Here is a 21,045-nt window from a genome sequence, read left to right as displayed (position 1 = left end):
ATATATTTGTATTTACAGTTACAATGTTTAACATATCAGAAATCTTTAAATAACATCAGTTTCCGGTGTGACAATGAATATGCTTTTTCCTGTTCATATTTCCATCATGCATGCATATACACTAATTAATCTCTCTGTGTAGGTCGAGGACATTAGGAGCGAGCTGATGGAGCGCTATCAAGTTCTGCCCAGCCTCAGCAGTCGTCTTGCGGAGGTAGAAACGCAGTATGAGGAGATGAGAGAAAAGAACAGGCAGCTGGAGCAGAAGCTAGTCAGCATGCAGGTGAGAGCCGTCACCAAGTAGTGGTTTTATTTTCTTTTGAGTCATTTGGTGAAGATAAAAATAACCTACTTTGTATAAAGTGAAGCAAGTCTGCTGTACTGTGCAATACCTCTGTCTGACACATGCTTTTATAATTCAGTGCCTTTGCTTTATTAAATGTCTTCTACAGTTGGCTCAAAGTCTGAGACCACACTGAAAATACAGGATTCAAAATGTAATTTAAACCTGAAAATAATTAAAGTTTAGGATTTTGAATAATTAAAGAAACATTACAAATAAGAAACATTTAAGATTTCTATGTCAGTAATTCAATTAGTGAATATATGACATTTATGAAAAATGTACTGTTTTTAAGATTAATAACAATAAATATTTTAGTATATTCGATTGATTTCAGAAGGATCATGTGATACTGAAAACTGCTGAAAATTCAGCTTTGCCATCACAGGAATAAATTACATTTTAAAATTAAAATGGAAGCATTTTATTTTAAATTATAATAACATTTCACAATATTACTACAACCCTAAACTTTTGAATGGTAGTGTATGTACAATGTAAATTGTATACAATTCATTCAATATGTATACATTGCAGTTAGGTTATTATTGCTATTTTCATGTGCAAAATAATAAGTGCATTAAGATGTGACTTTTTTCCCCAAACTTCTTATAAAAATACCTTAAAGTACCAGAAACTCGGCTATGACATTAGAACTTTTGGCGAAAACCCCCTTTTTCTCTGTGTTCATGTGTGTAGATGTTGATGAGCGCTCACTCAGAGAAACTGCTTGAGGTTGAGATGGAGCTGCGGGAGCTTCGTCCACTGCGAGCTATGAGGGATGAGGTGGAGGCTCTGAGAGGGTCTGTGGAGAGCATGCGTTCAGTTGTATCTTCTCTCGACACGGGTCGTGTTGGTTCCAGTTCTGGTTCTCACACCCTGGGTAAGAATGCCTCAGTATATATGCCTAAATTTTTTAGCACAATATATTGCACAAGATTGATGATTTCAGTTAACACTTTTCGATACTGTCATCAGGCTCCTTAGAGCAACAGCTCTCACGTCACGATGACATGATGAGTGTCCATGACATCCGGCTGGCGGAGATGGACCTGAAGCTGCAGGTGCTAGAGACGGCCAGCTTCAACGGTACCCTCATTTGGAAGATCCGTGACTACAAAAGGCGGAAACAGGAAGCCGTGGCCTCCAAAACCCTCTCGCTCTACAGCCAGCCCTTCTACACGGGCTATTTCGGCTACAAGATGTGTGCCCGCGTTTATCTCAATGGGGATGGAATGGGTAAAGGCACACATCTCTCGCTCTTCTTCGTGGTCATGCGCGGCGAATATGATGCCTTGCTGCCTTGGCCATTTAAACAGAAAGTAACATTAATGCTAATGGACCAGGGGCCGGCACGGAAACACTTAGGTGATGCCTTCAAACCGGACCCCAGTAGTAGTAGCTTTCGCCGGCCCACTGGTGAAATGAACATCGCCTCAGGCTGTCCGCTCTTCGTGGCTCAGACTGTCCTGGAGAACGGAACCTACATCAAAGACGATACCATCTTCATCAAAGTGACGGTAGACACCTCTGACCTCCCGGACCCTTGAATCTTGCGTCTTCTTTGGGTTCAGCTAATATCGAGTCACGCAGCCCTCCCAGCCAAGACTTCGCTTGAGAGAGGAAGAACCCAGGACAGGTTTGGATTTATAACAGTCCGAGCCGTCAGCTTGTGCTCGTGCGTTGGTGCGCTCTTCGGGAAACAACAGTGCCTTGCTGGGCCTTTAGTTACAGCCTTTAAGAGGAGGTTTGAGCAAGTGAAATCTCCCATGTCAACCACATATAAGATGAAGTGAAGAGTAATACGTCAACTCTAATCAAGCAAGAGAATGTTAATGTCTCTGGATCTACAAGACAAGGAGAAATGGAAGCGAATGATGTGTTGGTTGACTAACATCCAGCCCAAAGTGAAACAAAAATCTGTTTACACTCGTCAATTGTGTTAGCCTTCAGTGAGTATGAATGCGTTTGAGGCTAAAAGTCATCTCTCAAATTGGTTTTTAAGTCTGCAAGGTAACCCTTCATCTTTGGTAATCATGACAAGTTTAGTATTTGGTGGTTTTTTTGGTGGTTTTGTACAATATGCAAATAAGTACTTGAGCTGACATCTGTTGTGTTGTGGTGATGTTTTGAGAACAGTTAATATGGAGAGGAGTTTTGTGACTAGAAATTCTTGTTGGTGAGGGCAGGGGTGAACGTGTTTCTGTGAATAGTAGATATAAAGGACCTGACTATGGAGCATTCATGAAGGACTACATTGGCACTAAACAGTGAGCCTGCAAGGGTTCCATTGTCAAAAAGCAAAACCTCAGTTTTTATGCATGTAAAACCTATTCTTACATGACTTAACCTTCCCTGCGTTTACCACTTTGACACATTATTTTTTGTAATGTTCTAATTAATAGATGCTATGCATCAGAATCTATTGTCCTTTTGTGTTTTGTATTTTATTTTTTAAAACAGTCTGAAATAATGCCTTTATGCCTCCAGCCATGCTGCCAGAGACACATACAATAATCCAGATCATTTTTCATGGTAGGGATGGTTTTTGCACAAGTATTGTTTGAATGTGTAATATATGTATAAATATATCAATATAAAATTGTTGAAAAACATTCTGAATTCTGTTGTTATGGATGTGTCAAACTGATATACAAAAGAACTGAAACTTACCTGGCTATTTATGTAATCAGGCAAATCTCTTGCTAAAAATGGTATCAAGTGTTTTTCTTCTAAACTGATACTATTACATAAAATGTTTTTTTTTGTTTTTTTGTTTTTTTATTAAGTCTTATAATGGTCTAGTGAGTGGGTTGCAATCCTTGAGTGGAAAGCTCAAAAGTTTCGATGGAGATACTGGTACATAAAAAATTGTATCAATGTATTAATTATCAGAATTAATACCTGTAATACAATTTTAAATCCGTTTTTGCGGTTTCTGTAAAATGAGTACCAATAAGAAAATGACATAACATTATGACATTAGAGGTCTTAAGCAATCATTTACACCTGACTAATGACATTAAGAAATCTTGATAACCTTTAATTTAAAAATTTGAATTAACCGTTTTAACAAGTTAATAAAAAATTATTATTTACACCCATCCTAGCTGACCAACAACCGGGCAGCCTAAACCACGCCCATTTTAACAGCGCCAAAAATATATATTTCTATCAAGGAGCAGGTGGCATTTTTTGTGACATGACTCGTGTTCTCTTTTTATTTTGAATAGATAGAATCAAATATTCTACGAAATATATCAAATTTTAGGTAACAGATAAAAACATAAAAAAGAGAAAAAGTCCACATTTTAAATATCTTGGGCATTTTTTGTCACTTTCAGTGGCATTTTGCTGGTGAATTTCTGTCCCTAGTTGCCATTTAATCTCTAATAAAATAAAATGGTATGTTATTTCATTGCTTACCACTAGGTGACGTAAATGTACAAGCCTGACTGCACTCGGGACGGGAGTAGCCTAGGCTACTTGGTCTGTTAAAAAAAAAAAAAAAAACCTTGGTCTGTTCAGCTAATATAGCGCGGATTTTCAGTCACATTGGAACAAATAAAAAGTGCACCAGTCCATAATAGGGATTTATTCAAACCAGATACACTAGTAATGTTATCTGCTTTGTTTTAAAATCTGCTTTGTTTTAACGTTTTTTTAACGTTTTCTCAAATTATTTTTATTTAAATTATGTTCTGTAGTTAGCCTACTACTGCGAGATGACGGTGAGAAAGCATTTTTCAAATGTATCTTGTGGATTTTGATTTTCCTGCCCTGCTCGTTTTCACCGAAAAGAACTAGCAGTCAGCAGTGCCAGTGCCTGCAGATTCATTACGCCCTAACTCAACTCCACCCTAACAACCCGCCCTCAACAGCGGGAGAAACCAGTGCGTCAGTGTAGCTAATGAATATTCAAACCTAGAGTCGGGAGAAAGAGCGTCACATAAAAGGATACAGGTGAGGTCACGACGACAGATACAGACAGTCACAGCTGGACACTACTCGCTGAGGCCAGTAGACGGGCTAGTGTTACTCCTGAAACAAATAAACTAAAAAAACTGGAACCGTTTTAAATTCCTCCAGTATAAAAAAAGGGAACTAAGCTTGCATCACGTATAAAAGAGAGCTCTAAGAGGAACGGCAACATGTTCAGTTGGGTAAATAAGGAGCAGGGTGGAAGGAACAAGGAGGGCGACATGTTTCAAACAGTGACTGAAGGACTTCAGAGTCTTTATGCTAAGAAACTGCTGCCTTTGGAGGAGACTTACCTCTTCCATGACTTCCACTCACCGGCGCTGGAGCAGGCGGACTTCCAGAGCAAGCCCATGGTCCTCCTGGTGGGCCAGTATTCCACAGGGAAGACCACTTTTATAAGGTAACGCATTGCTTTGAGAGAGATTTGTTAGAAAGTCAGCTCTTCAGCAAAACGCTTAGTTCTGCCAGTGAATGAATAGTAGATAACACTCCATTTTAGTGTCCTGGGTGGTTACGCATCTTACACTTTACTATAGTAGGCTAATAACGGTAAACATGCAACTAAACCAAACCCCAATACTAACCCTATACTAAAACAACATGCACTTACTATAGGGCCTATAGTAAGTACATGTTGTTTTAGTAGTTAAATGTTTAATTACACTAACAAGGACACTGTAAAATAAGGTATAATCGAATAGTAATGTCTTGCAAGCCAAGAATGGCTTTATAATATTATTAGACACAACTATATTTTATGTGACTTAGGATTTATTTATATTTAATTACTAATAGAACAGCATGTACACGTGTTAAGTTCAGTACAGTCAGCTCTTTGTGGTTGCTGCAACAGGCTGCAAACCCTGGGTGTATTACAGCTTATGCCAGCTCACATAGTCCATTCATCTGTGAAGAGATGCAGAAGGCTGGAGAGTATGCAAACAACTCATAAAAGCATCATTATTCTTCTTATTGACTTTTTCGCTGTTGGTCAATAGCATCCAGCTTTGATGTGTGTGCTGGGTCTAATCGGATCCTGTGCTAGACAGGGAGTCTCTGAATAAATAAGAAAATCCAATAGCTCTGTGAGTCGTGTTGAAATCCTCTCAAACTAGAACTGGCTTATTATTAGCTCAGCCGTTCATAATCTGAAACATTAGGTCATAGTTGGAAATTATGGATGTTTAAGGCTGTTTAAGCAACACATTCCAGTCTAAGGAGTAATGAAGTCGCTATACGAAGTATACTATAAGTTCTTGCTTGAGTATGAAAAGCCAATACAAATTGTGTTTGTATTATTTTTTCACCTCTCCACCTGTAAAACAGTTTTCAGTCATGCTTTTGCTAAAAGTTCTTCCATTACATTACACACGTGCACTAAGGAGACATTTAGCCATATTTAACAATGAATGCAGTTTGATTTATAATTTATGTTCAATTTAATGACAAGCCATGTGTGTTTATTTGCTTGGAAACCTTTGACACTTTCTCATCCTCTGGCAGGATGTGGTAGGAATCTATGGTTTGGCTAGGAAGTTACAGGAAGAGTGAGACTGATGGATAGGTCTGTTTTCACATTCTAGCTATATCCAATGGTTATGTGCCACTGTTTAGCTTTGATCCTTGATCAGCTTTGATTTCATTGACTATCTTTATTTTATTGGATTCTGTCGCAACCTAAAGGTAGGACTGTAAATTATTCCATTCATTTACTCTCACCCAAGGGCGAAATTGTCAATCACACATTGGGGGGGACAGCTGTGGGACTTTTTGTGTTGGCGCATGCACACATTTTTTTTTAATAAAAATAAAATAAAAGTCAGAGTCCGAACACTTACCAGCATACAACAGTCATGCTGTTAAGTGTACTTGGTACTTCTAGGGGGGTCCGGGGGCATGCTCCCCCGGAAGAAAATTTTGTACATTTTAAAGGTAAATTCATTAATCTGGTGCACTTTGAGTCACCCGAATCCACTGTTAAAAATAAATAATCCACCCGCAAACCGCCCGAACCTATGATATTCTCTGATTTAGATATCTGCATCTGATCATCACATTACAATTATTCAAATTCTTAGATATGGTAACATATCACACTGACATAGGCTGATTTAAAATGAACATTTATTTAAAATGAAAGTTCTTCTTTTGGCAAAATTATATTTCCTTAATAGCCTAAACAGAGGCTTTACTCAGTTTGGGCCATACAAATTATGGGAGTTTCCCGGGAGAAATAACAAACCGGGAGGGGTCCGGGAGATAGGGCTAAAAAACGGGAGAAACCCGGGAAAAACGGGAGTGTTGACAGGTATGGCCAAATGTCTGTCAGATTTCGCGCTCCTAACTCTTCTTCTGTTTGTTTTTTCCTAACTCACTGACGGTGCACGAGCTACTAAAGGTATAGGGAAAACATGACATGGATTTCAGGAGAAATAGGTTTTGTTAATGTATAGTGTAAGGCCAGTCGAATGAATTTGGGAAATGGACTGGCCGGGATTTTATATTTTCGGAGCTCGAAAGAAAGACGTATTTGCAATCACATCGATATCGCCCGCATAATCATACAGTATGATCAAATATTGGGGGGGACAAATTGTCCTTCTTTGAATATTGGGGGGGACGTGTCCTCCTGTCCCCCCATAGAATTACGCCTATGCTCTCACCCAACCTTGACATTTTGTTGTCAGCATGTGCTGTCACATTGATTCTGCCGCTCCAGTCAACAAAGAAGTGGTTTGTTAATACTTAACCTCTCTCTCTTGCAGGTATCTTCTGGAGCAGGATTTTCCAGGGATGCGAATTGGCCCTGAACCAACGACAGATGGATTCATAGCTGTGATGTACAATGAGAATGAGGGGGTTGTTCCGGGAAATGCCTTGGTTGTGGACCCCAAGAAACCTTTCCGCAAGCTCAATGCATTCGGAAACGCCTTCTTAAACAGGTAAATATCAAGTGCTCAATCGCTACTTTTTAGATTTCAGTTTCAAAGTTTGCAACTGTAGTATTATTTAATATGGCTTATTAAAGGGATAGTTTATCCAAAAATGAAAATTGCCATCAATTACTTAGTCTTATGGGTTTGGAATGACACGAAGCTGTCATTTATGTTTGAAACAAATGAAGATATTTCTGTCCCTCCACTGAATGTTGATTCCAATTCAATTTTGACACTTCAAAAAGTTCATAAAGATATTGTAAAAGTATTTGAATCAAGCAGTTTAATCCAAGACTTCTGAAGAGGCACAGTCACTTTGTTATGAACAGATTTAATATAGGCTTTTATTCAACCGTACTTGCTTGACGAAGAAGCAAGCACGCTTCTGTTTACCCATTTTTGGGCAAACTAACCCTGTAGAAAGATGGGGCTGAATAAATTGATAGCACCATATTCCAGTGTTCATGAGATGTTCTGTCAAGCTTAAGCCAAGAGAATGGTTGTTAGACATCATGTCATCTGGCAGGAAAATCTAGGACGTGGGCACATATTCTTGCTCGCTACATTCTGTAACGAATGTCCCCCTTGCCCGGGTCGTTGCCAAAACAAGGATTTTCTATTATCTTGCTTTGGCAGTGGCATAGGATAGGAAATATGTCTGTTATGGTACAAGTGCAGTTCAAGGTTTGCAGTATACTTATAAAAAGACAATGCATTCATGTTAAATACACATTATGTCACATTGCTTTGTAGTTTTGCATATCACTTCCATTCCATTAGATTTACATGTTTCTCTCCACAACACATTCTGCCGCTCATTCATTTCTTCCTTTCATCCCATATTACAAGCAAATATTTTCAACAAACAAAGTGTCTCAAATACTTTGAAAAGGCCACTTCTCCTTTTAGGTAACCAAAGCTGCTGCATGAGCTATACCACAAGTTTTAATGTTTAATTTTAGTACCTAGACAGTTAGACAAAGGATTTTGTCCCCCCTGTTTGCTGGATACTTATGTGGAGGGGAAATGGGTAAGTACTTCTTTGACAGTGACCACTATAGAGGTCAAAGGCACACTTGACAAAGAACATCTCCTCTCCTCCAGAGGAACCTCAAAACAATGCACTTCGTTTCCTGTGGATCTCGTTGTGCGTCATGTGATGGCACGTTTAGCCACAGCAGTTTCTTTCTCTAATTCTCTCGAACACATTTTATCTACTGGCTTTTTGAATGAAAATGCATGTGTCATTTTCTTGAAAAATGAAACTTGTTTGAATCCCTCTTCCTCTATTTCTCAACATGTCCTTCTGCTTTGCAGCTGACAGGTGATGTTTGATCACAGATGTTGCAATTTCCTCTTAGGTTTTTTTTTTTTTTAAAAAGGACAGATCCTAGAACTCACTTGAGACAATATTGCAATCTTAACATCACCATAATATTCCCTCAACATGGAGATATAATATGAAATAATAGTAAATATATTATTCATTTGTTGAATGTCTGTTTTTTTTTTCTTCTAAAAGTTGCCCCAAGGTTGTGGAATAGTTTACCACTGTCCATTAGCTCCTTCACCTCAGTTAACATGTTTAAAAGCAGTGACAGCATTGTGTTCTGGATGGATGCATGCAAGGTCTTATTTTTTTAGGTTTCATTTCTAAAAAAAAATCATAAAGTTTGTCTCTGTTAAAGGAGAACCCCGGTCAATTTTAACATTGAGCTCATTTTTTTGTACATTTGGAGTACATTTTTTGCTGTCAGTACAGAGAACAACGACAAAAATCGGTGTTGCCTACATCGAGTTATCCTCTTTTTAAAATTTGCACCCTATTGACTTCAGTGGGGCAAGTTTTAAACCTGCTTTTAGGCTCTTAACATCCTTGATGTGTCATTACAAGTGCACAGGTCATGTGAGTGATTCCTTCGGAGTGAACGCGGGTGAATCTGACTGCAGTAGATGTGAAAGATATTAATAAAAATGATGTTTATTCAGCCAGCGCACATACCTGTATTTACATCCTGGTTTCGGTCGAAGTCCACAGTAGTCGATTGTCGAGTTCACGCGCGTGATCATAGGTACTAAACCTCAATGTTAAAATTGACCGGAGTTCTCCTTTAATATGTGGTCATATTAGCAATATTTCAGCTAAACTCTGGGGGCAAAAAAGATCCATTGTCAATACTGTAGCAATGTATGAATAACAGCTCACACAGAAATCACTTTCAAGCAGCTTTCTGTTAGTCAGCACAAAGAGTGTGACCACCTTGAACCTGAGCAAAACATTATTTTGTATTTTTATACTCTGTTTATCACTGCTAGAGTATCCCATTTAAATGACTCAGATCAAATTAGTCAACTGACAAATGTAGTGATACTACCAGCATTTCCAGTGATAACATGAGGTGATGAACTCTCTCCATCTGTCTCGATAGGTTCATCTGCTCTCAAATGCCCAACCAAGTTCTGCAGAGCATTAGCATCATTGACACACCAGGGATCTTGTCTGGCGAGAAGCAGCGCATAAGCAGAGGTCAGTGCCTGCAATTCCTACTGTACAGCAGCAGGATGTTCATTCTGGTCTTTATAGTGTCTTAGAGCCAGTCCATCCTGTATTGTGTTATAAACAAAGGCCGGGAGTTATGCACAGACTTGGTCTCATGGCCACACACAATGCAATAGGATAACAAATGACAAAATGTACACCATCAAATGCACCCCATTTCTTCTCTTGACAGTTTTCTCAAGTGCTCCTCCAAAGATGTTTATTAGAGAATAGCCATTTGTTTAGGTAAATCTTGGTAGAGGGAAGATAATGTCACATGACCAACACAGCATGAACTGCGCTGTTTAGCTGGCTGAATTCTTTATTCTGAAGTCTGTCTGTCTGTCTGTGGCTATTTCTCTTTGAAAATAGATGCATTACAACAGACAGACTGGTTCACTCCCTAGAGGACTGAAGCTCGTTTTCCCAGAATAAGGAACAATCATAATGCTTTAGTCATTAATTTTCATTTTAGTCACCAGATCTGGCCTGTTTCTTTGTAAATTTCCTCTGTTGTTTCCGTCCCTGTCTCCCATTACATGACACCAGCAGATACAATGGAAACCCTGATGAGTGTGGTGTTATGATGTCAGCATTTTTCACTTTCTTTTTTCCTCTTTTTGCAAGCATGAATTGAGCTTGCCAAACACACTTCTGGGTTTACATCAGCATTCTGACACTTCAGTATGTAACCAGTGTTTATGAGTTACAGGATCATTAATAAACAAAACAAGCATGCTTTGTTGAGAAGTGGCCAAGCAATGTTTAACAGTTGTGGGATATGTCTGTTATGCTGTATAATTTTTATCTATGAAAATGCATAACAGCAGAGGTACAGTATGGCGCAAGAGGGTCTGCAAACTGTAGATTAGGCCTGGTGACGGAGCCGCAGAACCGCACAAATGTACGGACGCAACTTCGGCCATGAGGGATGAGACACATGGGCGTTCCACATCTGTTCTTGCTTTAGCGCCGCTCAGCTGAGGTTGCATTCCTCTTACATTAGCATCTCTGACATATCTCACGATGCACCATCGGCCTTGTGCATCAATCATATTTGATTTTTAATACGACTATGAATTTTCTACAAAATTTGAAAATAACTGAATTTTTTACTGCCAGACATTTGTGTTGTGGCTGCTTTAAATTGGATTAGATTTACAAATGAGGGCAACATATTTGTATTTAGGCTGCTCGTAATAGAAGTGTTTTAATTATTATGGGAAATAATGCTGGTAAGTTGACGACTTCTGGTGTGACTTATGCAGTACAACCATGTCATTTTTCTTCAATTTTAAAATGTTTATTGTTGGTCATTATGCACTCAGTTTTAACTGTTTGTCAAAAAGTTATTAAAAATGGAAAAATATTAAATAAATAAATAATGTTAAATTATAGGACCCAATAGACATCCCCTTTATCACATTTATATAAGTCTTAACCTAAAATCTTGATGTTTATTTAAAAAAAAAAGTTAATTTAGGGTGAGGGAGAGCCTTTTCTTCTTCTGTACTAAGTTGCCTTACATGGAATACCATTGATGGTTCCCACACTCTAAGAGTAAGCACTGAGCTCCTCCTTTGTAAAATCTTGGCAGAACGTATTGGGCAATTCCAGCGTTATGGACGTGACATTTGCAGTCAAAACTTGAAATATAAATTCTCAGAAAATGCATTTAATACCAATATATGTAAACGTCTGTTTATATATCCATACTCCCTTAATAAAGGAGTCCAGACATTAGAAAAATATCAGTCTACGCATGCGTTTTATATTTAATTTGAGGGAAATACACATGCGTTACGGACGTGACAAAAAAAATCTCTAACTTTTTGTTGCCAAAATATTTTTTAGTAATTCTGTGAATTACACTGCGCAAACCAAAAGTAATAGTACCCACCGAATGAAGAAGGGTTGGCTCTCCACAGAACATAAAATATTCATTTTATGTTATTTTTTGTTTTCGCATTTATGAGGAAAAAACAATGTTACGGACGTGACAGTTCTCCGTTACGGACGTGACCGCTCTGAAAGCGGCACTAAAATACTGCTTTAAAACGTTCACAGAGACCTCAAACAGGCATTTAAAACACCAAATATTAAGGATTGGCATTATAAGCAAAAATAATATTCGATGTTTGTTCGAAAATCGTAGCGCTCTCCCCCAACATCACCGGTAAGACGGCGTTCACTCAAATCCCGCTCCAACATTACATTTGAGTAGGCATTTAGTCTCATATTAATGTTTAAATAAAATAATTGTATTTTTTATTTCATATGTTGATTATATGAAAGGATAACAGCATGAGTAAGATCATAAGATGCGCAATATATCGGATACAGTATATCAGTGGGCAGACATGATTTTGACCAATTCTTTAGTTTTTTTTTTTTTTTTTTTTTTTTTTTTTTGAGAAAGCTTTTCTTTAATGTGAATTTCGTTTTGTATAAATTGTATCTTAATTTTAATCAATGTTTCATCAACAAATTGCTTGGATTTATTAAATAAGAAGCAAATAGGCTATAGCAGACAATATAATCAGGACACGGAGGCGCCGTCGCGTGAAGTGGAGCGCGCCTCATAAATGAACCGAAACTCCGCGTATAATGTAGGCTACTTGCCTCACATACCTGAGAAATATATCTATATAGGACGTCTGAAATGTCTACTTTTAAACTACTTTTAAGTCGTGACTCAAAATGATTGCAATATCACTATTATTTTGTCAGCTTGATCGCGGGATTATGATGAATATTCATGTTTTAACCAAGAGGGAAAAACGCGACATCCCGAAGAAGTGTCCTATGGCTATAAGACACATGCTCTTCTTTAAGTTGTACTGTATCATATACTACCTTCTGATATTCATATTTCGTCCTGTAACTGGCAGAGGAAGAGAAGATCCGTTCATGTGCACTTTATCCGCCGCGCACTGAGGCGCAATATACAGAAATATACCACGCCACAGGGTTTCCGTTGTTATGAATATGTAAAATATTGCAGTGAGACATTTTAATTGTCTATTAATAAACAAGTGTTTTCTGTGTCGGCTGCAAAGATGAAGTCTGACTCGCGATCTTCGCAGTAGTGAACGCGCCGGAGAGAAATACACATTTCATACGGATTACATCGTTTTATTTAGTTTTGAATGGTTCTGTTTAAAAGTAAAGATTTCTGTAGATAATAGATATATTTCTATTTTTTTTTTTTAGGTGTGTGAGGCGAGTAGGCTATCTTATACGTTAAATTTCGGTTCATGGATGATAGCTTAACATTAGCTCCAGTTCAGGCGCTGGCGCCTCCATGTCGTGATTATTTATTGTCTGCTATATTTACTTTTAAATTACTTTTATTTTATACTTTATCGAGAAAATTGGATAATGAAACACTGATTAAAATTAACATACAATTAATACAAAACGAAATTCGTTTTAAAGAAAGGCTTTGTGCTTTCTGTTTGAGGTCTCTGTGAAAGTTTTAAAGCAGTCTTTTAGTGCCGCTTTGAACGGTCGCGACGCGTCTGTAATGGAGAACTGTCACGTAAGATGGTAATATTATTATTATTATAAATAATAAATCGTGTAATAATCCCGCCCCCTTAATTAAGAGGCGATATTTGACCGGCATATCATCAAAATGTCCGGAAAACGAAACCGGCACCATTTTTTTCTAGCGGAAACTCTGCCACGCCGTATTAAAGAGCGGTCTCTATTGTTTACATTTTGTTATAAAATAGACTGAATTTGAAAGTTGAGACATTTTTTCATATTAAAACTAACAAAGCACAAATATTATTGCGATTATTGGATATGCACTGAATATATGGTAAGCCTGAAACCGATCACAAGTGCATATGATTTGATGTGAAGCGTCCGTAACGGTCACGTCCGTAACGCATTATTATGGTTGTTCAGAGCAAAGTAGTGGAATGAAATGTCGATCCTAGTAAGCATGAACATAGTTTAGCTTTGCATATAAAGTTTCAAGTTATTTGCATTTATAATTGTTATATTATATAAACTTAATCTTTAAAACGTTACGGACGTGACAGAGCACTGAAGCGTCGAGACCTCTTTATTAAATCCCTTATAAATTCAACAGGCAGTGCTGTTATGACCAAATTAGTAAATTTATTTCTCAGGCATGCCTCCAACTTTCAGCAAAATGCTTTATGTTCAAATTAAGTTTTTAAAAGGGGGGTCTTTGATACCTCTTTTGAAAGCATGAAATATGGCTGGTTGAAATTAAAATTTTAGCATTGTTGCTCACCTCATATATGGTGGAAAAACAAGGCAATTTTCTTAAAATTTCTGATACAGCACATTAATACAGTATATTACAGACCTAAATGGACAACTTAAAAGGGGTTTTGATCTTTAGGTAAAAACTTTAATTTTTCATGGTAAGGATGACCTTTGCGTGGAATTGCCCTATTGTAAATTTTTGTATAGTGATGTGTAATCCATGCCATTGTTGTTGGAGCAGCGTAATTTCCTCATGACCATTGGGTGGTTGAATAAGCTGGATCTCATTGTTTAAAATGAATTGATCAACACATGCACTTGCTTATAATGAGCTACATGTGAATGAAGGCTGATATGGTGTCCTTGTCTCTACGAGATTCTCATGGTCATGCCAGGTCTGTGACCTGAAAACTTATCGTTACACCCTTCTCTCGTCCTGTTTCTTCCAGCTACAGAAAGAAAGGTGTAACCATTATTTATGCATGAAGGGCAGTTTCCAGCTGTGAAATATCAATTTCAAATGAATTTGTGTGTGTGTGTGTGTGTGTGTGTGTGTGTGTGTGTGTGTGTGTGATGTTTCCATAATTCAGTTCAGTTCAGTTCAGTTCAATTCACATTTATTTGTATTGCGCTTTTCACAATACATATTGTTTCAAAGCAGCTTTACAGAAAATGGATGTGTCTACATTACAATTTAGAATGATCTGTTATCAGAGGTGACATGTTAAATATGAATTTTGGTCTTAGATCTTAGTATTTTATTTTATTTAGTTATTTTAGAAGGTTTATTTGTTATATATTACATTATGTCTATTTTATTATTATGCATATTTTTTCTTAATATATATTGTCTGGATTTCCCAAACTGGGAATAAAATAATAAATATAATATTAATTAAAATAAATATTTAAAAAATGAAAACAATGAAAGTTTGACACTAAAATATGAAGTGTTTTACTTGTTTACCTGCTTGTCATGTGACCATTAAACAATATCAGAGAACCATGAACATGTGAATGTGCTGTGAAATTATTAAGATATTAGTTTAAAATCTCAAGGGGGTTCTTCACGTTAATATTTTAGGTCAAAGGGATCGGCTGAAAAAAAAGTTTAGTAATGCCTTTGTTACACCATATGTTTTAGTATTATGTTATTTTATACTATTGTTTTACTACTGTATTTGTGCATCACTATGGTGTGTAATTAATGTGTACCTGTGTACTAATGAAGTATACAGTATTTCAATTCTTATTCTGTTCCATTGATATTTTTCCACTACAGGCTACGATTTCTCTGAGGTTCTGCGCTGGTTTGGAGAGCGAGTGGACCGTATCATTCTTCTCTTTGACGCCCATAAGCTGGACATATCTGATGAGTTTTCTGAAGCGATCAAAGCTTTCCGTGGGCAGGATGACAAAATCCGTGTGGTATTGAACAAGGCCGACCAAGTGGACACTCAGCAGCTGATGCGTGTTTATGGTGCACTGATGTGGTCGCTGGGGAAGGTGATCAATACTCCAGAGGTGGTGAGGGTCTATCTCGGCTCTTTTTGGGCCAAACCTCTCCAAAATGCAGAAAATCGACGTCTGTTTGAAGCTGAAACACAAGATCTCTTCAGAGACATCCAGGGTTTGCCTCGCAACGCTGCCCTGCGTAAGCTGAATGACCTCATCAAAAGAGCTCGTCTTGCTAAGGTAGGTTGTCTAAGTAGTATGTAGTAGTCACAGCTTAGAGGTCTATACAGAAATGCATTTTGACGTTTTTAAAATTGGTTAGCGCCATTTGTATTATTGTCTCATCAGAGTATTAGTACTGTCTGCTTAATATATGCTAACACTTTATTGTGATGGTCCCCCAACAAACGTTCTACTGACTATAAGTAAATACATGTAAACTTATTCTACTTACCCGAACCCTAACATGTAACCTCCCTCCATTTGGGAGGTCTTTGTTACTGTCCAGATTATCCCTTCTTTATTGTATCCACCAACATCCCACCTCTCCCAGAAGGCCCGTGAGTCTCGTGAATATAGAGTTTTTGCAGGGTGGGATGTCTGTCTTTATTGTGCTTGATATAAAATAAAAGGTGCTTTAAAAAGTCCTTGAATTTGGTGTTCATCAAAGAATGGGAACCCTAAAATTTACATTATATATGATTTTGACTTATTTTATATTAATCAGAATGAGCTTTATTGCCAAGTATGTTTACACACATAAGGAATTTGTCTTGTGACAGGAGCTTCCAGTGCAGAAGAAAAGTATAGGCATAGTGCCGACATACATATATTTAGTGTTAATGTATTTAAACCTTGCTGCTTGTAAAACCCACGCTGAAACTTTCTAGCATCGCTGCTCATTGTCTGTTATTTTGTCTTGTGTTTGACCTTAGTTCAACCACTATTGTTTTTGGCTGACTGCACTGTTCGAACTTACACATTGTGCCACATGAGCCCCAATCAACACAACCTGGTTGCGTCGTGCACTTAAATCTGGACGGTATAAACAATTCACTCATGGAACCATGACAGAAAGTGTGTCTTATCTCTTCCGCAATATTTTCCAAACACGTTCAGCAAACAGGAATCCTGTAGCCCTGTGCATGCCTTCCTGTAATGGTAAAGCCATGTGAGGCAGTTAAATGCCTTCTCCATCTCCTGGAAAAGCCCAGAAAAGTCCCTTTCCGTGGTACAAAGGAATGTGTGTAATGTGCTCAAAGAGAGCACAGCCCTTATTTTTCCTAACCTCCCCACCCCATTAAGTCTTGCCACTCGTCATGTTTACGCCTTTCCTGTCCTCCTCGAGCCGCCAATCATCCTCAAGAGGAATAAACATAGCATAAAAGGAAAAAGCCCAACCTTAATTTAGATCTCTTGTGGTGTACTTCCTCTATATTGAGGAAAAAGTTTGTATAAACACAGATGCTTTTGAATGTTCCTTTGGCAAGGGCACTTCCAAGGTGTAAACACAGAGATGGTGTTTGATTATGCAACCATCCTAGAGTAACAGGAGGTGGTTGTCATGTGAGAAAAATTGTCTATAGTAAGTTGAACCATAAGACTTCCCCCAAACCCCATCACTGATATTAATCCTCTGCTTTTTAACGAAACTTCAATCTTTGTGATTGCATTTCGACTATAAATAACATTTACTTATATATTTTTTATGTCATTAATTAGGTTTTGCTTTAAATAGTCTGACTATAGTTTGCAAAAATGCATCTTACTTGTAGTGATTAAATATTAGGTCAGTGTAATTTATTATAATAGAATAAGAAATTCTATTATTTCTTATTTTATTATAATTCAGCTTTTTTTTTGCATATGGGCCCAGGGCTGACTTGCTACGCACCATTGTTCACACCATACCTCTTTATGAACTTACTGACTATAATCTGCTGTGTGTCTGCTGTGTGTTTTATAGGTGCATGCTTATATCATCAGCTACTTAAAGAAAGAAATGCCCTCCTTGTTTGGGAAAGAGAAGAAAAAGGAGGAGCTGATTGCCCACCTGCCTGAGATCTATCAGATACTGCAGAGGGAGCACCACATCTCACCTGGAGATTTCCCTAATGTCATTAAAATGCAGGTAAGACCTGGCCTGTGTCCATGGAACATGGGTAAATATTAGATGTTATATTATAGCTTCTACATATGTTTACAAAGTAAACAAAACTAACCAGGATGCGAGCTAACCAGCATTTTTTATCTGTTCTTGCATGCATGCAATTTCCACCAACTGCTGGTTATTTAATTATGTTAATTAGTGCAGATGTATGATGGATTCCAGGCTGTAGATCTGAGGAATGTTTGTTTTGTTCAGTGTTTTAGCACAATGCTTGAGTCCCTGGGGTGGGCTGCTTGAGTCCCAGCCCTGCCATTGCCTGTAGAGCAGGAACAGTCCGTACTTTCACTTTCTTCAGGTCTTGCCTGAAGATGTTTAGCCAGCATGAATCTCAGTAGAGACTAGCCCCACATGAGAAATTGCATTGAAATATATGTGAAAATAAGATGCCAGTCAAGCACTGTAATGCAGTTTCACATAATTTTCCAGAGATTTACAGGCACGCATCTCACATTCGGTCTTACACACCCCAGGGATGCATAATTTTATTTAATATGAAAAGACAGCAGTCATTAACTATAATAACATTCGCTGATTATTGACTAACACATGTACTAACAATAAACTTTCCAACCAGACAGCTTCCAGGCAGCACTTGAAAGATAAAGGCCACGCTCTAAATAGAGCCCCAACTGGCGACATTGATTCACTCCAGAATTAGACATCATATCACTGAACTAAGCACTTCAGGACTTGGATGCATAATTTTGTAGGCCTTACTTTATAAATCTGTGTCTCTGTCATGATCTTTAAACACACATTATTAAAAATGTAAACGAATAATGAAACCAATAGATTCCTATAACCCAGTGTGTTATCTGTTAATGCTCTATTAATTTGACATTAAATGTCTCCCTCTGTCACTCACATCTACTAATGTAGGAGCAACTGCAACACTACGACTTCAGCAAGTTCCCCTCTTTGAAATTGAAGTTGATTGAATCTGTGGACAGAATGTTGTCCACCAAGATCTCAAGCCTGATGAACATGATCCGAGAGGAAGAAAGCAAACAGCCGTCTCAGATGGTAATGGGTGGAGCCTTTGAAGACTCGTCCGACGGGCCTTTCGGCCATGGCTACGGTGAGGGTATCAGTGCAGGGGCTGATACTGAGGACTGGATCGTAAGTCGCGACAAACATCGCTACGATGAAATCTTCTACACATTGATGCCTGTCAATGGGAAGGTAACTGGCATCAATGCCAAGAAGGAGATGATGAGTTCTCGCCTCCCCAACACCGTACTGGGAAAGATCTGGAAGCTGGCAGACTGTGATAAGGACGGGATGCTGGATGATGAAGAATTTGCTCTCGCTCAGCACCTTATTAGGGTCAAACTTGAGGGATTTGAGCTCCCTGCAGAGCTACCAAATCATCTAGTGCCTCCGTCTCACAGGAAGGACCCCACCGCAGACATCTTGTACAACCATCAGGAGGATTGAGCACCTTCATATATGTATTTTCATCAGCCAGCTGCTAGCACAAAATGGCCTTTGAAAATTGAAGCCTTAAAAACTTAATTGAAAGGGATGAAGTTTTATTGGTTAAGCCATCTTTTGTATTCAACAATGCTGTTGATGGTCAAAATTAGACATTAGACTTCTGTGACTTTCATATGCCTAAGATTGGGTAATTTGGAATGCAATTTCTTTAACTCAGAGTTAAAGAACAAATACATTAATATTTTTGAAAGACACGGCATACAAATTTAAATTACAGCCCATAGAATTATACGGTTACCTCTAAACTTTATCCCTGATCTTATGTCATTTCACCATGTACTTGCAGATTGTGAAAATAGATGGCAGTGCGGTTGTAGAACATTTTATACAGTGCTTTCAAGATGTTATATTACATTTCATTTGAAATAAAAAATGTTGTTGTAAATTGTGCATAACAGCAGCCAAAAATAATCTTCCTATACATGACAAACTGTCACAGAGGCACTGACAGAAGTATCCATTCATCTCACTCATTCTGACACAGTGTGAATATCCACAGATGTTACCTAGCTATTCAATTAATTTTGCAGCACAATATAGTTTTACAGTTTCTTTTTTACATCAACCTTTTCCTTGAATGCACACTTTTCGTATGAACTTGAAAATGATCCTGAATCCTGAAATAGACTGTGGGGAAATTGAAACAGTATTCAGTCTTTCATGATGCAATTAAAATTAGGCTCATTATTAATATTGTAGGTGTAACTTTTTAATAGAAAATTACATACACTCTTTTCTCATGCTGGGATGTTTTTTGATTTATTGAATTACATGACATATGTAATAAATAAATAATAAATGTACACATTAATAACAGCATTCTACTGAACAGCACTGAGTTTTGCCAAAGTTTTTTGTCATTAATATTTGTCTGACACTGACTAGTTAGTGAAGAATTATAATAGTTTATAGCAGCAAGCATTTAAAGAAATTAAACAACTATATTTAAAAAATAATTCTTATAAACTATTCTACAATTTCAGTTTTTTTGAGAGATTAGCATTCAGGCTGCCAACTCTATTTATGCCTTCTATATATATTAAAAATATTAACAATGTATACAATGACAGAGAAAACTTCAAATTAAATAGTGTTTATATTTGGAGGTGCAAAAGAACATCTGTTGTATAATGAAATCAGTTTTCATCATGAAAACTCCACTATGCTGTATATATATTAATACTGATGAAAGTAAATGTGTATGTTAAACACTGTTACAATAATTATATGTACATTTTAATTAATATACGTAGATGGTTTCTGTCAGCTCAGAGGTGGATTACATGAACTAGACTTTGTAATTATTTGACATGAGTTCAACTCTTGTGGCTTGTGAACATGAAAGATCATGTTTGAAATTAAGATTACTGTAAAAAGTGATTACAGAAATTCTTTTCATGTTTTTGGGACAATTAAGTACATTTATATAGGTGTTTGATGGTGTTGCCTATACTTTAATGAGCCTTTGGCATATAACCTCCATCCATCTGTTAATGTGTAATTGATTGTAAAAAAAAAAAGGATTTTATATTATACACCCTTTTAAAAAAGGGATTGTAATAAATGTTTCTATTTCAAATTAAAATTGTTTCACTTTTATTTTGAACTTTTACATCTTGAATGTGTACTAAATCTTTTTTGAAAAGTAATCTCAGCTGTTTCAACCCTGAATCAATTAGAATAGCATCGGCATGACTGTTCCTGGATTGGCATGTAGAGAGGTGTGTGCTGCTGAATTGCATGAAATAGTGAATATGACTGCAACCTTTACCCCCAAAGTAGCACATTGCTAGGTGAGTGAGAATTACCCTCCCTTTCAGTTCATTACAACAGCATCAAAGTTCAGTTCAGTTCCTCAATACTGATCAGATCGGATTAC

At 37.4% G+C, this 21,045-nt stretch overlaps 2 protein-coding genes across 2 annotated transcripts in view; both read left to right on the top strand.

Annotated features, from left to right (window-relative positions):
- traf3 (TNF receptor-associated factor 3) overlaps positions 1 to 2,958 on the top strand; it is an 18,035-nt gene extending 15,077 nt beyond the window's left edge. The window contains exons 9-11 of the mRNA XM_084392891.1: positions 143 to 283; positions 1,043 to 1,226; positions 1,322 to 2,958. Coding sequence (XP_084249017.1) covers positions 143 to 283; positions 1,043 to 1,226; positions 1,322 to 1,893 — 897 coding nt within the window. The 3' untranslated portion in view covers positions 1,894 to 2,958. The remainder of the gene's footprint in view (positions 1 to 142; positions 284 to 1,042; positions 1,227 to 1,321) is intronic.
- A 1,317-nt stretch (positions 2,959 to 4,275) lies between these two features.
- ehd4 (EH-domain containing 4) lies at positions 4,276 to 20,751 on the top strand. Its single transcript, XM_084392478.1, has 6 exons — positions 4,276 to 4,724; positions 7,090 to 7,266; positions 9,690 to 9,787; positions 15,327 to 15,739; positions 17,466 to 17,630; positions 18,549 to 20,751. The coding sequence occupies exons 1-6, from the start codon at positions 4,495 to 4,497 to the stop codon at positions 19,104 to 19,106; spliced, it is 1,641 nt and encodes a 546-aa protein (XP_084248604.1). The 5' UTR covers positions 4,276 to 4,494; the 3' UTR covers positions 19,107 to 20,751.
- The last annotated feature ends 294 nt before the right edge of the window (positions 20,752 to 21,045 follow it).

This window comes from Rutilus rutilus (genome assembly GCF_951802725.1).
Source record: "Rutilus rutilus genome assembly, chromosome: 21".
NCBI lineage: Eukaryota > Metazoa > Chordata > Actinopteri > Cypriniformes > Leuciscidae > Rutilus > Rutilus rutilus.
The sequence above is the reverse complement of the archived record's forward strand: the minus strand, read 5'-3'. Positions and strand labels throughout refer to the sequence as shown.

Bases quoted from the DNA above. Each gene is read 5' to 3' on its own strand.
- ehd4 (XM_084392478.1), top strand. From the start codon at position 4,495: ATGTTCAGTTGGGTAAATAAGGAGCAGGGTGGAAGGAACAAGGAGGGC. The intron at 4,725-7,089 runs GTAACGCATTGC...TCTCTCTTGCAG, and splicing joins GGGAAGACCACTTTTATAAG to GTATCTTCTGGAGCAGGATT. The intron at 15,740-17,465 runs GTAGGTTGTCTA...TGTGTTTTATAG, and splicing joins AAAGAGCTCGTCTTGCTAAG to GTGCATGCTTATATCATCAG.